The sequence below is a fragment of the Leishmania braziliensis genome, chromosome 12, assembly GCF_000002845.2.
Source record: "Leishmania braziliensis MHOM/BR/75/M2904 complete genome, chromosome 12".
Lineage (NCBI taxonomy): Eukaryota > Euglenozoa > Kinetoplastea > Trypanosomatida > Trypanosomatidae > Leishmania > Leishmania braziliensis.
Window position 1 is genome coordinate 188,168 of NC_009304.2, and position 18,455 is coordinate 206,622.

At 52.9% G+C, this 18,455-nt stretch overlaps 4 protein-coding genes across 4 annotated transcripts; all 4 read left to right on the top strand.

Annotated features, from left to right (window-relative positions):
* Window positions 1-5,747: 5,747 nt before the first annotated feature.
* Window positions 5,748-6,161, top strand: LBRM_12_0480 (putative vacuolar ATP synthase subunit; the record flags this gene model as incomplete). The annotated part of the gene is made up of 1 exon (XM_001563048.1): window positions 5,748-6,161. One exon carries the CDS (start codon window positions 5,748-5,750, stop codon window positions 6,159-6,161), a length of 414 nt encoding a protein of 137 aa, XP_001563098.1.
* Window positions 6,162-6,765: 604 nt separating this feature from the next.
* On the top strand, window positions 6,766-8,511 carry PGI (glucose-6-phosphate isomerase; the record flags this gene model as incomplete). The annotated part of the gene is made up of 1 exon (XM_001563049.1): window positions 6,766-8,511. One exon carries the CDS (start codon window positions 6,766-6,768, stop codon window positions 8,509-8,511), a length of 1,746 nt encoding a protein of 581 aa, XP_001563099.1.
* Window positions 8,512-9,710: 1,199 nt separating this feature from the next.
* Window positions 9,711-10,043, top strand: LBRM_12_0500 (conserved hypothetical protein; the record flags this gene model as incomplete). Its single annotated transcript, XM_001563050.1, has 1 exon — window positions 9,711-10,043. The coding sequence occupies one exon, from the start codon at window positions 9,711-9,713 to the stop codon at window positions 10,041-10,043; it is 333 nt and encodes a 110-aa protein (XP_001563100.1).
* Window positions 10,044-13,004: 2,961 nt separating this feature from the next.
* Window positions 13,005-15,494, top strand: LBRM_12_0510 (hypothetical protein, unknown function; the record flags this gene model as incomplete). The annotated part of the gene is made up of 1 exon (XM_001563051.1): window positions 13,005-15,494. The coding sequence occupies one exon, from the start codon at window positions 13,005-13,007 to the stop codon at window positions 15,492-15,494; it is 2,490 nt and encodes an 829-aa protein (XP_001563101.1).
* Window positions 15,495-18,455: the final 2,961 nt, after the last annotated feature.

Below are 18,455 nucleotides of genomic sequence, written 5' to 3' on the forward strand. Positions count from 1 at the left end.
TTGTGTCGAACTACCACTCGGCTCGAAGAAACTCCTGATGTACTTAAGGGCAATCATATTCTACAGAAGTATACCACTTATTTAAGCACATTCAATCACGTCTAACAAAAAGAGACCCTTATAAATTACTGCAGTAGCTTGCACGACTTTCAAACAAAGGATGGGTGTGTACGTATTGGAGGAACCATTGCAAGGAAAACTCGTAATCAGCTTAACAGCGGTTAAGAATCAGGCGTGGCATCAGAAAAAAAAACTGTCACTCAGAAAATTCTCTCTCTATCAAATAGCAGTAACAAGGTGTACGTGAAAGAGAGCCTAACGTGTAGTGCACCGGGCACCTCTAATATATATACCCCCTTTCTGCCCACGGCTCTTTTTTGCCTGTTTGTACCACAATTCCCAAGGCATTACACCCGCGACTGCAATGCACAAAAATTTTTCAGAAACATCCCTTGAGTCACACACAACCGCAGCTTACCTCACAGCACCCATTACATGTCATTGATGTAGAAATTGCGAGGCTCACGTCACCACAACTTGGAAAGAGCGACACAGCCCTCCAGCGCAAAAAAAAAAAGCGAAAAAATCCTTTGCGCGCCCAACCCTGTAGTTGGCAATTTTCACTAGACACCTGTCGATTTTATTCAACGCCCCGCAAAACCCCACTAACGGAGCGCAGTCAATGCCGTAAAAATATCGTCACATCGACCCGATAAGCGACCTTTTTTTCACCCCCCCCCTTTCCACCACGAACTCAGCAGCCAAACAGACGCATTACCGCCACAGCCCACCCACGCCTCTGGCGCGCCGCGGCTCAACCCGGGTCGCCCAGGACGAACCCTCCCGCCGTCAGGTCGGGGAACGTGTCCGGCGGACCCCCGCGCCCTTCCCCGCATACGCGTTCTGCGGTCGGTGCCAGACGGGCGCGGGTGGGCTGCATGACTTGCTCCAAAGCTGGCCGCCCCCAGGGTCCTGCCCGGGGGCAGGGGCCGTGGCGTCCTCCCCCCGTGCGGGTAATAGGGGGTGGTCCGAGCGCATGCTGGCGGTGCTCGGGCCGGGGCCCTCGGGGACCTCGCACCCCGCCCGCCCACCACCCCCGAACCCTGGCATTTCACAACACGGCACGGGGACCCCCACACAGCCGGCAGGAGAGCATATCGCGGCGACAACCGGGGCGCCTTCGCCATGCTTCCGGCAGGCGCGCCGCATCCGCACACCAGGCTAGGCGCAGGGAAAGCCACACATTTCGCTCACCACCCCCAAGCCCAAGCGCGATAAGCCAGGCTTGCTGCGCCATACGACACCACCAAACCGCGCTCCCACCGTTGGGGCCAAGACCTGATTCAGGACGTTTTTGAGTTTTTTGCAGGGGGACCTCTGCCAGCACGCCTTTTTCTGCCGATGCCGTGCGCGGGGGTCGGCGGCAGGCCGTCGCCAAGCCTTCCGAAACAAATGACAAAAGATGGGCGCCGAACGAGCCACAGTGGACGGGCGGCTCCCCAACACCGGAGCCGCCACCCTCTGCAAAACGCTGGCGGGCCGCGGGGGGTGATCCGAGAACAACGCCCGCCCCCCGGCACAAAACCCACGACGCGCAACCCCGGAGGAGGCGGCAGAAACCCCATGGGGGAGGCGCGCGTGGCAAGGGGGCGTGCAAGACCACATCACCCGCAGAAGGCCTTGGCGCAAACAGAGCGCGCTGCGGAAGCCGGGGGGCCTTGGCCACCGCCAAAGACCCGCCGACCCCCCCGCCAAACGGGCGCGGACTGGACGCAGGACCCCTTCCCCCCGACAGAAAAGCCCAAGGAAAAGGGTGGCCGCGGCGTTGAGCCAGGCCAAGCCGGCCCCCGCCCCCAAATCCGAGCACCCTTGCTTTTTTGCTGCCGCGCGCCGCCGTCCCGGCCGCGCCGGACCGACAACGCGGCCCCCCGACACAAAACAGCAACGGAGAAACGGAAGCCCCTCACACACGCAGTTTTCCAGCAGCGCCAGCAATTAGGCCCACCACATTGCGGCGTACCATCTCACATCACTTTGGGGCTTTTCCAAGCTCCGGCATACGGGAAAAACACGGGCCCAGAGACATTTCTCTTGATCTTTTGCGCCTTGCTTGATCAGGACAGCTTTATTTTCTGTCAATCGAACGCTCTGTCGCGTCATGCGTGGTTTGCGAATCGTCGGCACTGGATGGCGCCGCCTATTGCCGTGGCCCCCGTTGGGCTCTTTTGGCCCTGCGGCGACCGGGGCGCAACCAACCCGACGCGCCTCAGTACCCCGAAACCGCCAATATCACACCGCCCGGGGGGGCAAAAAACAGGAGCGCGCCGGCGGTGGGCGGGATTGAAAGGGGGATCTTCTGGGGGAAGGGTTTTCGCCAAAAACCACCACCTCAGACGAAAAAAGGGACTTTAACCGTGCGCCAAAGCGGATCCCGGCATAATTCCTGTCGTAAGGGGCGGCCGGCCGGGCGGGGGGTCCCCCCCCCCCCCCCGAGGGTGCGGCGACGGCCACAAAGAGGCCTAAAAGGAAGGGGTCTTTCATGAGGAAACCAAAACCTCTGCGAAAAGGGGCTTCCACAAAAATGTCATCAAAGGCCGGTCGAGAGAAAATAGAAAAAATGTGAAAATATATTGAAGAACTCTCTTCAGGGTGATAGAAAATGGGTTGTCTTTAATATCACATAACAATGCTGATTGTTTCATTTTAATCCGCAAGGATTTCCTGGTGTTTCTGCCACCCATTCGGGGAAGCGCTCTTTTACAAGGAGGCCCGGTAAACAACCCTGCGCTGAAGGGGGCCTTCTTTTTTTTGACAGAGAGGTCGCAGAGATACATGAAAAAGAAGCTGGGCGAGTTATGTGACTTCAGGGTTGAAAACAAAAAAAGAGGACAAGGCAATTTGATTCAAGAAATTGAGGGACCCCCACGGGTGAAAATGAGGCTTTTGTCGGGAGACTTGCGGCGCACCCTGGTTTCAACACCGCAGTCGCCCATGCTGTTTGGTATGCGCATTAATAGTTAAAAAAAGTGGTCGGGGGTTTGCATTGGTGGCCCTGTGGTGCCCTTATGTTTCTTGATCGCCCATTTCATTTGATAGTTAGTGCTCTCGCCGTTCCTTCGCGATTGTTTCATGAATCCGTGTTCTCAGATGTTCTCTAATAGTCTCATTGTTTTCCTTGAAAAGCTGTGTTGCGCTCTTGTATATATTCCCCACCTTCTGGCATGCTAGGATGTAGAATCCGGCGCGCGATTTTTGCTTTCCGAGCAATGTTTTCAAGAGCTTGTGCCCGCGCCCCTTCCAGCTCGCTAGTGCCTAAGGGAAGCTGGGCCAAGCTAAGGAGTTGGTCGCTGCGTCGGTCCCCCGCCGGCTTTTCCCTCTTGCTTTCCAAATATCACCACAGTTTTTGGAAGAACCACCGGATTGGTTCATGGAAAGTATGAGGACTATAGTCTTCGTTTTCAGGCTTTGTATCTTTTTTCACTTTCGGTGTTTTGGTGTTCATGGCGGACCTGGGTCCTACAGCAGGTATCCGAAAACTACTTTTTCGGAAGACAGCGTAACTCTGAGACCTCCCCGGTGGCAAGGGTGTTCCCGCATGAGGTGGGGAAAATATGCAAAATCTGCGGTTTGCAAACGCGGCCGTGGATCCATCAAGGTTTGATTTCGCTTGCTTTGGGGCACTGCCTTGAGGTCGCGGAAAGGCCGGGGCATGGCCAAAAGAGGAACAAAGCCCTCTGGCAACCGAATGTTTTTGTGAACGCGTGAGGCTTCTGTTCTCCGGGATTTTGGCTGCTTGGGAAATGCCGCGGCCTCCTGGTCAGGCCATTTTGCCAGAAGAAAAGGGGCCTTCTCCCGGGTTATCGGTGGTCAAAAGTTCAACTTTCTCGGCGTTCAAAAGGAAACGAAAAGCGGCCGGCATTTCTGTGATTGTTTTCCTTTTTGCACCCTTGGGGGCGGGTGTGGGCGGCCGTTCGCCAACCTCTTTATTTTTCCATGTGGGCTGGGGAACTGCTCGGTACTGGTTGAGGTCTGTCTTTCGGTTGGTTTCTTCGCCGATTTTGGAAAGGCCTTCTCGCCACTTAATTCCAAACGAGGGGGGGGGGTGGCGTCGGCACGGGCGCCGAAGAGCAGTGGCACCCGGCGCCGCGAGAGGGGTTTTTCAGCTCGCCCAAAAGAGTGTTTCTTTTTTATTTCGGAACAGGGCCCTCGGCTTTTTTCAGACTTTTTGGCCCCTCGTAAATCGGGGCGGCCGGCCGCACGTGTTTTGCCTGGGTCCATCAGGTTTGTTCAAAGGATCCGTGGTGGTCGTGCCAGATGCGCGGTGTGGCCGTTTTGCTGAATATGGGCTCGCTGGGGCTCCGCTTTCCTTTTTTCCTTTGGGTTACCGGCCGCCTATTGGGGGGGGGGGTCTTTCCCATCGCGCAGCGAAATGTCCACATTTAGGAAAAAACGAGACCTGAATTTGATCAGGGGAGGGATGGAAAACGTCTGTGCTTGGAAACTTTGCTGACTGATCCTGTGTGCTGTGTTAGCGGGTGGGTGGTTTGCGATGCTGCTTTATTTTCTGAAGCAGTGAGGGTGTTGGTGGTGTGGTGAAAAGGAAAAAAAAAACGTGCCTGGTGTACTGTAATTCGCATTCTGATGGGGTGCATTAGAAGTCCGAGAAAAAGAAAGCGATGTGAAGAAGCTGAGGCTCTGGATCCTCGACGTAACACTTGGAGCCTGAGGTAAAGGACTTCTGCTCTATGACTGGGTCTCAGGACTTAGTGTAAAGTTCCCTTTGACAACTACTATATCGAGAACACGTTAATAAGGGTACAAGTGATCAGTACGGCAGCTACTCCTTGGACAACGTTTTCCTTGTATGGAACTTGACCCTTTATTATGTGGATACCTTTGGGATTTAGGTGGTGTGTGCCTCACTATATTAGTGACCGAGAAGGGTCAAAAAAAAAAAAAAAACAGAAGAATGCTTTTCTCGACTATCTGTCGTACACTACCGCAGCTGCTACAGGGGTGGCTGCTTAGCATGAAAACGATACATCTATGTATAGTCTTTTGCATGTTCTTAGTGAACTTACCGTAGCCACTAATTACCCATACTTTGTTTCCTTTTCTTTACTCTTAGATTTACCACAGATCGATGGGGCGCACAATAATCAAGCTTGGAAGGCAACCTGGGATTGACACAAAGGGGAGTTCCCTTACCACATCCGTGGATGAACCTGTAAGCGCAGAGAGTGCTTTGAGTAGGGTAACTGGTGAGGGCGCATGCATAGTGGACAACACCCTGTTGCGGAAATATTTGGCGGAGAAGCATCTAAAGGCGAGCACAGGAGAAAATGTCCTAGGAGTGCTCGCAGCTGAAGCTACTAGCGAGTCTTCAGCTCTCAACAGTAAAAATATTATCTATGAGGACTGGAAGTCGTGACATAGTGCCTTTGCAGTTGCGCCTCTGTATCTATTGCGCGAAAAAAATAGTTATGATGTGATGTTTGAATCTTTGCACAATGTCAGAGATGAAGGTGTCTAGGCGTTCTTTTACAGTAAAAAGCAGAGACAACAGGACCTTGTAGTAGTCCCCTATACCGAGAGCTTCTGCGCAGCTGAACCTGAGTGTTTTTATGACTGTGCAACACTGTCAAATGCTACCTACTCGCATGTTGTATTTGGAACTCTGTTTTCATTCGACTAAAACTCAACACAACAAAGGGATTGCTACACACACATACACACACTCTGCAGCTATGGCGAACTCTGTTCGCTACCGCAACGGTGAGCAGCGCATCGTCGGTATAATCGGGGATGAGGATACAGTCACTGGGTTTCTTCTTGCTGGAGTCGGCGACAACCGAGTGATGCTCAACCAAGGGGAGAACCCAGGCGAAGGGCAACGAAGGGGGTTTCCAGCAAATTATTATGTCGTGAATCCATCGACTCCTTTATCCGAGATCGAAGAAGCATTTACAACGATGTGTGCGCGCAAGGATATCGGTATCATCATCATCTGTCAGCACATCGCGAACGATATTCGCCATCTTGTGGAAGAGCACAACAGTGTGATTCCTTGCATACTTGAGATTCCAAGCAAGGGGCAAAAGTATGACGCCGAGAAGGATTTTGTGCTGGAAAAGATCACTCGTGCGCTGGGTATGCGGTAGTTTGCGTATCCCGTTCATGAACTAGCGGTGTGCAAAATTTTTTTTTTGTGGTTGCCTTGCGTTTCTTGGTATGTGTACGTTGGAAGTAGCAAGGCAGGGACTACGACGTTTCCATCTCTTTGTGATGTTATTTTTCGAATCTCAGGATGCTTACTAAGCAATTAAGTGTTTTGCTCTCGAGAGAGGTGACAAAAAAATACATTTTCAGCCATATGAGTGGTCTTACACTAACCACATGGAGCACATGGTTTCTACTCAAACCGGTCGAAGGGGTTGAGTATATGGGTGTAGGTGCCTGCATGTATCGCTTCTCTCTTGTCCGTGCGGCATACTCTCAAAACTTTAGTCCTTTTAACATAATACTCTGTTTCTCCGCTACATACTTCCTCTTTCTACTATCATTTTCAAGCGTGAAATGTTCTTCATACCCCTCTTAACAAGATCATCAGTTCATTCACAGTAGCTCCATTTTATCAGTATTATACACTAGCTGACAAAAAGTATCATATCGCTTATGGAACCACTTTCAAAGATGAACGATTATGTTTCGAAACTGAACGAGCACGTGCTTGAGAGCGCCGGAGCCCATGGATGCATCCCGAGCATGGCCACTGCGACTTTCAATGCACCGTATGAGATAGCACGCAAGACCAAAGTGTTGGGAGCCTCAGACAGCAGCCTCTCGAAGTTGTCTGCGTGGAAACGCCTGGAGTTCCTATACGAGAAGTACGGCAACGAGTCCATCTTGTCGCATTTCGAGAAGGATCAGCAGCGCTTCAGTCGGTACTCGATTGAGGTTCCACTACAGTGTGACGACAATTTTCTCTTCCTCGACTACTCCAAGTCACACATCAACGACGAAGTTAAGGATGCGTTGGTGGCGTTGGCCGAAGAGCGTGGTGTTCGAGCGTTTATCAAGGCTATGTTTGATGGACAGCAGGTGAATTCCACTGAGAAGCGTGCAGTACTGCATGTGGCGCTGCGCAACCGCAGCAACCGGGCTATCAACGTCAACGGCAAGGATATAATGACTGATGTGAACCTCGTGCTTGCCCAGATGAAGGATTTTACCGACAAAGTTCGCAGTGGAGAGTGGAAGGGTCAAACGGGCAAGTCTATTCACTATATCGTCAACGTTGGGATTGGCGGCAGCGACCTTGGCCCGGTCATGGTGTACGAGTCGCTGAAGCCGTTCTCCATGCGTGACATGCACTGCTTTTTTGTCTCCAACGTCGATGGCACGCACATGGCTGAGGTTTTGAAGCAGGTTAACATGGAGGAGACCATCTTTATTATTGCAAGCAAGACGTTCACTACCCAAGAAACGTTGACGAATGCCATGTCTGCACGCAACGCCTTCATAGACTACCTCAAGTCAAACAATATCCCGTCGGATGGCGCTGTTGCGAAGCATTTTGTTGCCATCTCGACCAATGCGAAAGAGGTTCGCGAGTTTGGCATCGATACGGCTAACATGTTTGAGTTCTGGGACTGGGTGGGTGGCCGCTACTCTGTGTGGTCCGCCATTGGTCTCTCTGTGATGCTTTCGATTGGCTATGAGAACTTTGTAGAGTTTCTGACTGGCGCGCACGTCATTGATAACCACTTTGCGTCAGCGCCGGTGGAGCAGAATTTGCCGATGATGCTGGCTTTGGTCGGGATCTGGTACAATAACTTTTTCGGCGCGGAGACCCAGGCGGTGCTTCCGTACGACCAGTACCTGTGGCGCCTGCCGGCCTACCTTCAGCAGCTGGACATGGAGAGCAACGGCAAGGGTGTGACCAAGAAGTCGGGCGCGGTGACTGTGCAGACGGGCCCGATCATCTTCGGTGAGGCTGGCACTAATGGCCAGCACGCATTCTATCAGCTCATTCACCAGGGCACCAAGATCATCCCGTGCGATTTCATCGGGTGCGTCCAAACGCAGAACCGCGTGGGCGACCACCACCGGATCCTGATGAGCAATTTCTTTGCACAGACGGAGGCGCTCATGGTTGGAAAGAGCGCGGAGGAAGTTCGTCAGGAACTCGTCAAGTCTGGTATGCCGTCTGATGCTATTGAGTCCCTGCTTCCGCACAAAACGTTTACAGGTAGCCGTCCCAGCAACTCGATCCTGGTGAATGCTCTCACACCGCGTGCTCTGGGTGCCATCATCGCCATGTACGAGCACAAAGTCCTTGTACAAGGTGCGATCTGGGGCATCAACAGCTATGACCAGTGGGGTGTGGAGCTTGGTAAGGTGCTTGCCAAGTCTATCCTGCCGCAACTCAAGTCCGGCAATATCGTTTCCAACCACGACGGCTCTACAAATGGCCTGATCAACATGTTCAACACTCGCGCACATCTGTGAGCGAGTCTCTTGGCGCTGCTCTTAAAGGCTGCGAAGTGCATGCTCTCTTTTCTTCCTTTGTAGGCGATTCGACGAACAGGTGGCGATGATCGGGAAAAAACCGAGTTTGTTCTCTCTGTTGTGGTTGCCTCACAGGAGACGGACGGAAAAAAAAAAGGCAGCATAGCAGAGAAGTATACACTCCTTCAGAAACTGAAAGTGGGCGATGAGTTTATACAACATGTCTACTCGAGACCATCGAGCACAGGATGAGAAGGCTCTTCAGCTTCTCCAAGGCTGAATCAGTAACAAGGGCCAAGCAAGCACGCCGACTTTTCTTCCCTTTCTTTACGAATTATCATTTAGTTTCCTATACAACTCATACCACGGCGGACAGTATAAGTGGTGAGCATGACTTCTGAGGAGAACGACATGAACCATGACTGCCGATTGTGGGGGAAGACCCTTCTTTTCTTTCGCTATTCGAGTGGTAATGAAACACACAAGCCACTATTTTCTTGATTGCTTTGTGCAGCGCAGGATTTCTTCCAGTTTACTGAAACGTTCGCTACTGTGGTCCTGAGGTTTTGAGCAAAAGAAAACTGTACAGTAACGAAAAGGTGAAAGCTTGATGCAACACCTCTGGATCTGTTTTACACCGTGTTTTTACTTTGCCAGACTGCCACCTAGGTGTTGAGAAGCACCTCAATGCGATTGTGTCAGGTGCTTCCTCGTACTGCACTGTCAAGCTCTGTCCTCAGGGTTGATTCCCGTAGGCTCACTCCTTTTTCCTCTACTGCCTTTCTTTCTTTCTGTGGCGGCATAATAAACCACACGGTGTTTAGGGCAATCACCGCTTTTTTTTTTTCTCATGGTTTCACCATCGTACCTACATGATTGTAAAGCTGGTGCTTTCTCTCACGCTGCAGAAACTCTTAGAGGAAAACCGGGTACAAGTAGACCAGAACACTACATTGTATCAACATACGGCTTCTGCAACAGCGAAGTGGCCGATTAATCTGCTATAGCACCCCCACACACGATGCAGCGCACGGTGGCTCGCCGTTTCTTTGGCAGCTTCATCAAGGGCTTCTCCAAAGGGTTTTCGGGGGGCGCTAGCGGTGCATCTGGTGGGCTGGGCCGCAGCACTGGTAACGGTGGGTTCAGCATTTTTGGCCAAAAGGGCGGAAGCTCTGGTGGGAACGGCGGCAGCATCTTTGATGGGTTCGGCGGGTGGTGGTGGCAGCGGTTTTCCACCCGGTGGGCCGCTCGGCGGATTCTTGGACAGGGCACTCGAGTGGTGCAGCGAGTCGCACGCGCGAGACATTGCAAGCGAGATGGGCGTGGATCTGCGCGAAATCCGCTTTGAAAAGACTCCCGAAGGTGGAATGAACGTCATGGTGGATGCTCCCAAGGCGACACCACTGCAGATTGAGCAACTCGGCAAACGTGTGCAGGAGGAGTGTCCGGTGGCGCGCTTCCGCAAAACCCAAGTCAGCTCACCGAAACAGGAAATGAAGTGGGTGCAGTTGCCACCCCAGTACGATCGATGACAGAGAGGCAGCGCTGATGAACACAAGAGAAACCTCTCTTGTGGATGCACTGTATAATTCCTCTTTCCATCCATCACATTTGCTGTTCTTCCCACAGAACACCAGCTCAAGGACGAGTGCGAACTTGTCGTCGTTGGCAAAACTGGCACTTTTCTGATGCGCTTTCTCTTTTATTTTCAGCTGAACTATTTCATGAACAATTGCTTGCCTGTGAGGCCATCACAAGTGTAGTCGATTCGCCGAAAAGAGCAGGAGGCTGACTGGCTTTTTGCTATCGCTTCTCCCTGGTGTGTTGACCTCTGCGACATCAATGCACTGCCTAAGTCTCCCTGATGCTCTGCGAGGGGAGTGGACTCTGAGCCTCATGTGCGATCTCATTATAGTTGCGTAACTGAACCTGTGCACGTGCGTACGTGTGCAACGTGCGAACAGCTGCTTGTAAACGATGAACATTCCCTCAATCCCGCGCTTCGCATCCGTTCTCTTCGTCAAAAATCTTTTTTCTGCCGCCGAGAGCACCGAAACAAAACTTGACAACCTGTACTGCTACAACATTCGCGTGCAGACACCCTTCCGGTATTGCTCCTGTTCTCGCTCCCGCCCAATTCTTTCCACTTTCATTTTTTACTTGAAAAGTCACCTTATACATTTCTCTCTCTCACCACCTACTATGGCGAACACCGCTTCATACAGCACTGACACTCACATCGCACTTCCGCAGAGGACGCCTTACGGCATCCAGCAGAAGCCTGGAAAAGTTTACTACTGATGCACGTGCGGGGTTAGTAAGAAACAGACCTCCTGTAACCACTCTCACCACACGTACAAGGAGGAACATGGTGCGACGTCGCGACCGATGGTGTTCACAGCAAAGGAGCTGGGGACAGCGTAGCGGTGCGGCTGCAAGGTTGGGAAAAACCTGCCGTTCTTCGACGTGTCTCATCTGTCCGCTTGAGCGAGGGGAGCGATGAGACGACAGGGATCAGTACATCTACGGCACTGGGCAATCGAAGGAGAGCGTCAGAGAGACGCGGTCGACACATATGGCCTACTGGAATGTGTGCTGAGCCACGCTGCAAGGCAGTAATGGGTAGAGAAGGCTTAGCAGCGTATGCTGTCTCACCTTCTTGTTTCAATTTCTTTTCTTCTTCCTGAATCTGGGTAGACGGAGATGGCTCTGAGCTCCTCGGAGTCTTTTCGTCCTCTATTTGTTCCCCGAGAGTCTCCTTCCGCATCCTCCTTCCCATTGTCTCTTCCCTCCGTTGTCCTGGCTTCGCACTGCCCCGGCTCCTTACACTTTTCGTTCCTTTTCCTCCTTTTCTTTTTCGGCAGCGAATGCACTGTCTTTCTCTCCATCTCGTGAGACGTTTTGCTTTCGTGTTTGTTTGCTCCTTTTTTTCTATTTTTCGATTTCCTTGTTTCTTCCGCTTCCTGATGTTACACCTGCACCTTTCTCTTTTATTCACCACCTCTTTCGTTCTCTCTCTCTCTCTGTGCCGGCTGCTGCTGCTGCTGCCTGAGTCTTGCCTTCGTTTCTTCTTTTTTTTTTCGTTCGCTTTCTCCTTTTGTGTCAAGGGACTGGCGCAAACACCTACGCCGTCAAGAACGCCTCGAAAGCGCCGAGGAAAAAGCAAAAGAAAACACGCTTGGCTGTGGGGAAGCAAAAAGAAAAAAGAACGAAGAAGCGATCACGCAGTGCCTTAACCATCTTTTTTGATTTTCGCCTCCTCCCCTCTGATTCCTCTCCTCACCCCTCCTCTCTTTCTGTGCGTGTGTATGCAACAAAAGGGTCTCCACAGAACACAATTGCTCGTTGTGTTCTGTGGGGACGTCAGCTACTTTGTTCACCTGCTCGGGGCTGTGTTGTACTGCGCGCAGCGTGTGTGTATGTCTGTGTATGTACGGAGTAGTCATGGCGACCATGCGGCTCGAGCACGAACTTTATTTGCACCCAAAACACCACTATGTGTGCACAACACTGTCTCTTTATCCTCATGCGTACAATTTGAGAAGAAGTTAGGAATGCAGCGGACTGGAAGGAAAGAGGCTCCCCTTGGCGACTACTCTTTCTCAAGCAAAGAAAAACAAGAGAACTTATTTGTCGAAGACCGAATAATCCTTTTTCTTTTCGCTTCCGTTATGGAAGCTCAGCTCGCTTTCCTTTGCCTTCTTGTTTTGCTCAACTGTTGGTGATGCTTTTTCGTTTTCGTTTCCTTCTCTATCCCTCTATGTTCTTATGTCTCTCTCTCTCTTTCTTCCACCCTCTTGCTCTTGCTTTCTCTTTATTCTTCTTCCAATGCCTTCTAGCACCCATTCGCTCTGTTTTGGGACTTAGGCTCTGTAGTACAGAGAGCGGATGCTCATGTATCTGTAAAAAAAGAAGCGTTTTCTTCACCACCACGTCTCAAATGAGTGCCTTTTCGACCTCGGGTAGCAGTGCTACCTCCGGCGAAAGTTATGAGGTGGTGTCTCGTTGATTCAACGTGTAGGAGGAGACGAAGTCTGTTGACCTCAGAGGAGCATCCGTGGGATGACGGATGCATGCTGATATGGAGCGCTTTCTATAGGCAGCAGTCTCGACCACCTTTCACAGGATGTGGTGAAGCTGAAAGCATCCTGTGTTCCTCGCCATCACCTCACTGCATGTTCACTTTCTTAAATTTTTCCCCCAGCTCTTCCTTTCTATGTGTTGCTCATCTGTTGGATCGTGTTTTTTCTCTTCATCTCACTCAGAGTTTGTACAACGCATCGGCCAAAGTTCGGCACCGGCGTGGTGCCTTGCCGACGCGGGACTGTAGCCTTGATAGACCTTTGCGGAACTCTCCGCTGCACAACACAAAGGCCCGGCGTCAATGCACTTCTGCCTCTCTATAGATTCGCCTATGAGCTGTTCATGCTAGAACTAGACGACCTGATGGCATGCGCCTTGTCCTCATCCTGTGAGCACCTTCCTGTGTACTAATGCCCGCAACCCTTTCTGCCGACGCGGCGCTGCCGTCGACCAGAGCTCCTTCACCACTCGCCGAAGGGAAAGGGTATCGCTCTCTGCATGGCGACTTTAACTACTACCCCACAAGCGTACACAAGCGCCGACAGCTGCGTGAGGCGAGCGGCGGGGAAGGTATAGTGACAACCAACCGCGTTGCAGAAGTGAGTCCGTCTCCTTCTACTCGTCTGGTCAGAAGGGCAGACACCTCTCCTAGCCCTTCCGGTCTGAGCCGTAGTCCATCGCAAGGGACATTGGATATTGGCTTGCTTCCGCGGCACTCTTCCTCACAGCCGCTGGCACCCACGCCACATGAGGACAATGTTGCTCTCAAGCCCGCGTCTGCATCGCTGTGCTTCGCAAAGGGTGGTGCGCCGTTGCTTCATCGATACCGCACCTCCTGTGCGGACGTTTCACCACGGACACTATACCGGAGGACATCGTTTCCGTCGAAAGTCAGCACTTCTATCCCTGTCGCGGCTGACGGGACCACGAAACGGCCAAACAACATCCGACGCAGCATTCTTAACACACGCTCAGTGGCACCCTCAGAGCCTTGCACCGTACTGGCGTCACCCAAAGATGATTCAGCCGCACAGGAAGCGATGTTGCAAGAGTCGGGTGCTACCCCACTGCAGGCCCAGTTACCTCCGTCATCAACTGCTTTCCGCAAGAGAGTCGACAACCTCGATGGGAAGGTACCACTGACGAGTATTCGTCTAGTCGATGCTGCACCTGCGTCACCATCGAGCTTAAAGAAAAGCGCCGCAGCCCCAGCAGCGCCTGCCGCGGCATCAGGGCACACGAGAGGCACGTCGAATGTGAAAAGCGTACATGTGGAAGACGAGATCCGTGGGAAAGGAGAGCGACAGGATATCGGCACTGCGTCGTTCTCTGCGCAAACTAATCCCGACTCGCTGCTGTCGAGGGGCGTGACTACTGCACGGCACTGCAATGATAGAGCCTGCATGCACAGCGAGCAATCTATCTGTGAGTTTGTCCACATGCAGAGAGAGCTGCGCCGCTGCTACGCCACGATGGAAAACTACGAAGTCGTAGTTGCGCAGCTCCGTGATGACTGCGCTTTAGCCAGAGCACAGCTTTGTCTATCTCGGCAGGAGTACGCGCAGCCCAAGAAGGAAGTGGAGGCGCAAGTGCAGGCGGAGGCCACCGAGCAGACGAATGGGCTACCTTTGGCGCTACAACAATTGGAGGCGAATGATGCATCGCATGAGAATATTTCTGCGGGGCCAGTCCACGACGCAAAGGACGCTGCAGAAGAATATCTTAGAGGGACGTGGAAGACCACAGTAGATGAGCTGGGTCGAGCTTTGCGGGAGGAGCAGTCGGCTCATGCTGAGAGTCTCGCGCGGCTCAAGGAGGCGTTGACGTCGAAAGCTCGATGGAAATCGCGCGCCGTCGAATTGTTCAAGTGGAGAGAGCAGGTGTGTCGAGAGGTGTACACGTCCTCAGCACCCCTCTCCTCCTCGTTTGCTGCAGGTACAGGCGCTATCCGCACATCTGGGGCACCACCAGGCGTATCCCCGATCAGAAACTGCGCAAGCGACTCCCAGGCTAAGCCTAGCACAGGACACTCGGCCTCTAATGCGTCATCGCCGTTCCAACCGCCTCATCACTCCCCGTCGCCCCACAAATTACTTCAGTGTGTCTCTTTTCCGTCTGAGGCCAGAAAGCTGCGCAGCTCTATGGCGTCAGAGGTCAGCACTGCTTCGGCAGCACCGCCCGACGAGGGGGGCCCCGGTGATCATGTGGCGCACGAGAGCGAGAAGGACAGCAACAGTACGCCTGGCGTGGATATGAGTTGCCAAAGCGACTCGACGACGGGGAGCATTTTATCTGCAAGCGCCAGCCTAGCTGGGCGCATTACGAAGGCGTTGGGAAGTGGTGTCGTTGTGGTGTGGCCGCCCCTCACGGAGGAGCAAGCGAGGGGCACTGGGAAATCTGCCGAGTTGTCTCGAACGCAGTCATCGACAACAGCCGACGCTATGGAGGCCAGACCCTCGGAACTTTGTGATGACGCTGGAGAACAGGGGCTGCAGCCTTCGCTCCCAATCAACCCAATCTCCTCTAGCGCGCTACCGAGTAGTGCAGGCTGCTGCGCCATGAGTACTGTAGAAAGTAATGTGAAGGAGGGTTGTCGAGCATCAGCCACAGGTGCTGAGAAGGCCATGGTGGCCGCTGCGCCGCTGCGAGCCATCCCGGATCTGTTTGCCTTTCCAAGCCCGCCGGCATGTGGTGGTGTGGGGTGTGCTATTCATCGCTCTTTGCCAAGGTCAAATCCACTGCCCACTTCGTGCGATGTTTCTGCCACGATGGCGCCTGTCTCTGCGGAGCGGAAGTGCAAAGAGCTTCTTCGCGCTTTGCTCGACAAGGAGCATCAGCTTTCGCTGATTGCAGAAGAGCGAACCAAGTACAAAAGGCTCTACGAAGCTACGCGAAGTTGAGACTCCGCACAGACCAACCACCGCGCCTGCCACCGCGAGATGGGCCCGCCGTCATCTTTTTTCTGCAGAACAAATGATGACCCGGATGACAGAGGACACCTCCGTGTGTGGTATCGGGTCTCCAGTACCCACTCTGTGCGGGAAAGCCAAGTAGCCCCCTTGCCTGCCAATGTCGAACCACCTGTGGTGGTGGCAGGGTCAGATGCCTACGGCGCGGCGGAGACAGAGCGATGTATCGCTACTGACTTCGATGATCGAGTCCTGGTCGGCACTGCGTCGGAGCGGCCTGCGACCGTGCGCACGTGTGCACAATGCCTATGATGGGGGAAGTGTCAACGTCACTCGAGGGAATTTCCCCCCAGTCCCCCAGAGCGGACACGTTGCAAAGAAAGAACGCATAGAATGAACTGCCAAGCAAGGGGGAGGGTGCAGTTGATCTCCATAATCCTGAGTGCTCTTTTGTTTTTTTCCCCCTTTTCTTTTTTTTTTCCGCTCAGGTGCCAATAAGTACTTCATTCTCCTGACATTGTAAAGGCAGCGCACTCAGAGAAGGAAGAGGCGCTCTTCACAAGACGCGCGCAGGAAATGAGACATTTTTGCGCATTTGTTGAGTACGACTGGGCTCAAAAGAACAAAAGGAAGAGCAAAACACAACAACAACAACAACTGAAACGCGAGAGACAAAGGTGGCAAAGAAGACAACGCGCAACGCATAGCAGGCGACTTCACGCGTGCTTGAAGGCACTCAATTCATTTCATGCTACTATTTTCTCTTACGTTGTTCCTCTGCCCTTCACCCTGTTGCGGTCTTATCTCTGGGCCTCGTTCTTGTCGCGATGCGTTACCTGTGTGTGCGTGCTCGACAGACGAAGCAGAATGCCCTTACATGCAGACATGCGGGCATCCTGTCTTTTTTTCGCTGTGGGCGGAGGTGGTGAGGTGTGCTCTGTTCGCTGGACGCCTGCGGTGCCGCGGCCTCTCTCTCTCTCTCAAGGAAGCTGGAGAAAAGATCACCCGTCCATGGTGCACGTGGCACTTCAATGGGCCCTTCGCCGCGTCCTCTTCACTGCAGTCGACTTCTCCACTTTTGTTCTGCATCTTATCGTATATTCCCCGCTGCTACGCACCCATTACCCCTCAATGGATTCGGCTTTGCCTGTACCACTGACGGCAGTTTTGCCCTTTCCCCACCCTGTGCCATCAAGCTACACCCCCCCCCCCCTCCCTCCCTCCCGCATCCTGCTTTTGCCATCTTGGCTCGAGCTTCCTACCTTTCTTTCGCCCTTTTTCTCTCTCTTTTTTTCAGATCGTTGTTCTTATCTTTAGCAGTCATCATGCGCGTCACTCAGCGTCGTGGTTCCCACGTCACCCCCCGCCAGCCGGTGAACGACCTCGAGCCCACTGGCTTCACCATCCAGCCGATGCAGCTCCTCATGGGGTGCGCCGCTTTTATAGTGACCATCATCCTCCTGCACTTCTTCGTGAAGTTCGCAGGGAAGATGTAAAAGCGAAAGGATTGCCTTGGCATGATAGAGCCCGTCGAAGATCTTATCTTTATTTCTTACCCATTGTGTGTGTGTGTGTGGGTGGGTGGGTGCATGTCTATGGGAAGAGAAAAGGGAGACAAACGGCAGGGCAGCACCGCAGAATCTGCACAGTGTGGAAGTACGGGATCCCACTTATGGTTTTTCTTTTTTTTTCTTGCTTCCCGGCGTACTGAGCAGTCCTATGCGACGTTAACATCGAAATCGGCGCCCACTAGCTTTTTCGTAGCGTGTGCCCCCCCCTCCCCCTCCCCCCATTTCCTTCCGCTGTCGAAAAAAAAAAATGATCTGGCCAGATCAGTCGCTCGATTTGTTGGTGCAAGTGAGTGCGGTGATCCACACATCGATTGCTTTTGCTGTGCATGGGCGCATGTGTGAGATGTGGGCCATGCCTTGCTGGCTGCTGGAAAGCGAAAATAAACAAGCAAACAAAACCATGTTTCGTCTCTGATTGGGCTCTGTTTTTTTCATGAGACGTGAGGCGACCATGAGGCGTCTCCAGTAGCGTGCGTCGCTTCTGGCGCGGCATTGCGTGAAGGGAGAGCAGTAGGAGGCAGCTGGATCGCTGATCTCAGCGGAGGCATCATAGGAGTTGTGCGAACTGGCGAGTGGGGCGCTTGTGAGGCGTGTTCCGCCAGCGTTACGCCCCAGTGCCTGATCCATCCTGGAGTGCGCTTCTTTCCGTTCTTTTTCCTCCACCTGCAGCGTGGCCTTTGGCTCGTGGTCCGTCTACAGACTCGCCCCAGCTCCGTCTCTCTTGTTCGTTGTGAATGCTTGGCAAACTGCTTGTGTTTGTGCGTCTGTAGCGGAGGCGTGGTGGTGGTCGTCTGTATTTTTTTTTCTAAGAAAGGGAAAAGGGAAGCTCTCTCTCTCTCTGTCACTAATGGCCAATGACCAACGAGAAACAGCCGCCGATAGAACAAGGTTCACATCAGGTTTTACCCTGATGAGTCAAGTCGATGCGCCCTTCTCTCTTCTCCCCAAGCGTGCTTCTCTCTACTGTGTGCACATTGAGCGGAAGACAGCACACAGATTAGGGGCTGGGTGTGTAGGGGGTCTGGCGAGTAAGTATTGGCGAATGGCTGGAGTTTTCTTTTCCTCCTCATACAAGCGACAGTACGAGCCTTACCTGCTTTTTTTCCCCTCTAGTTGCTGACGGCTTTCTGAAACGACGTTTGGGCCTGGGTCAAGCTGAGGGGTCGATGATGCTCTTGCCGAAACGGCACAATGACGCTTGCGGCAGTCTCACTATAGCGTGGTGGTTACATGCCCTCTATCTTCTCCTGCACACACACACACACACACACACACACACACACTCACTTTCTTTTCCGTAACCGCGCCATTTCTTGACCAAGCGAAAGTACGCCTTCTGCAAAGCGTACACACAAGTTTTTCGGAGTGGCCTATCCGTCCA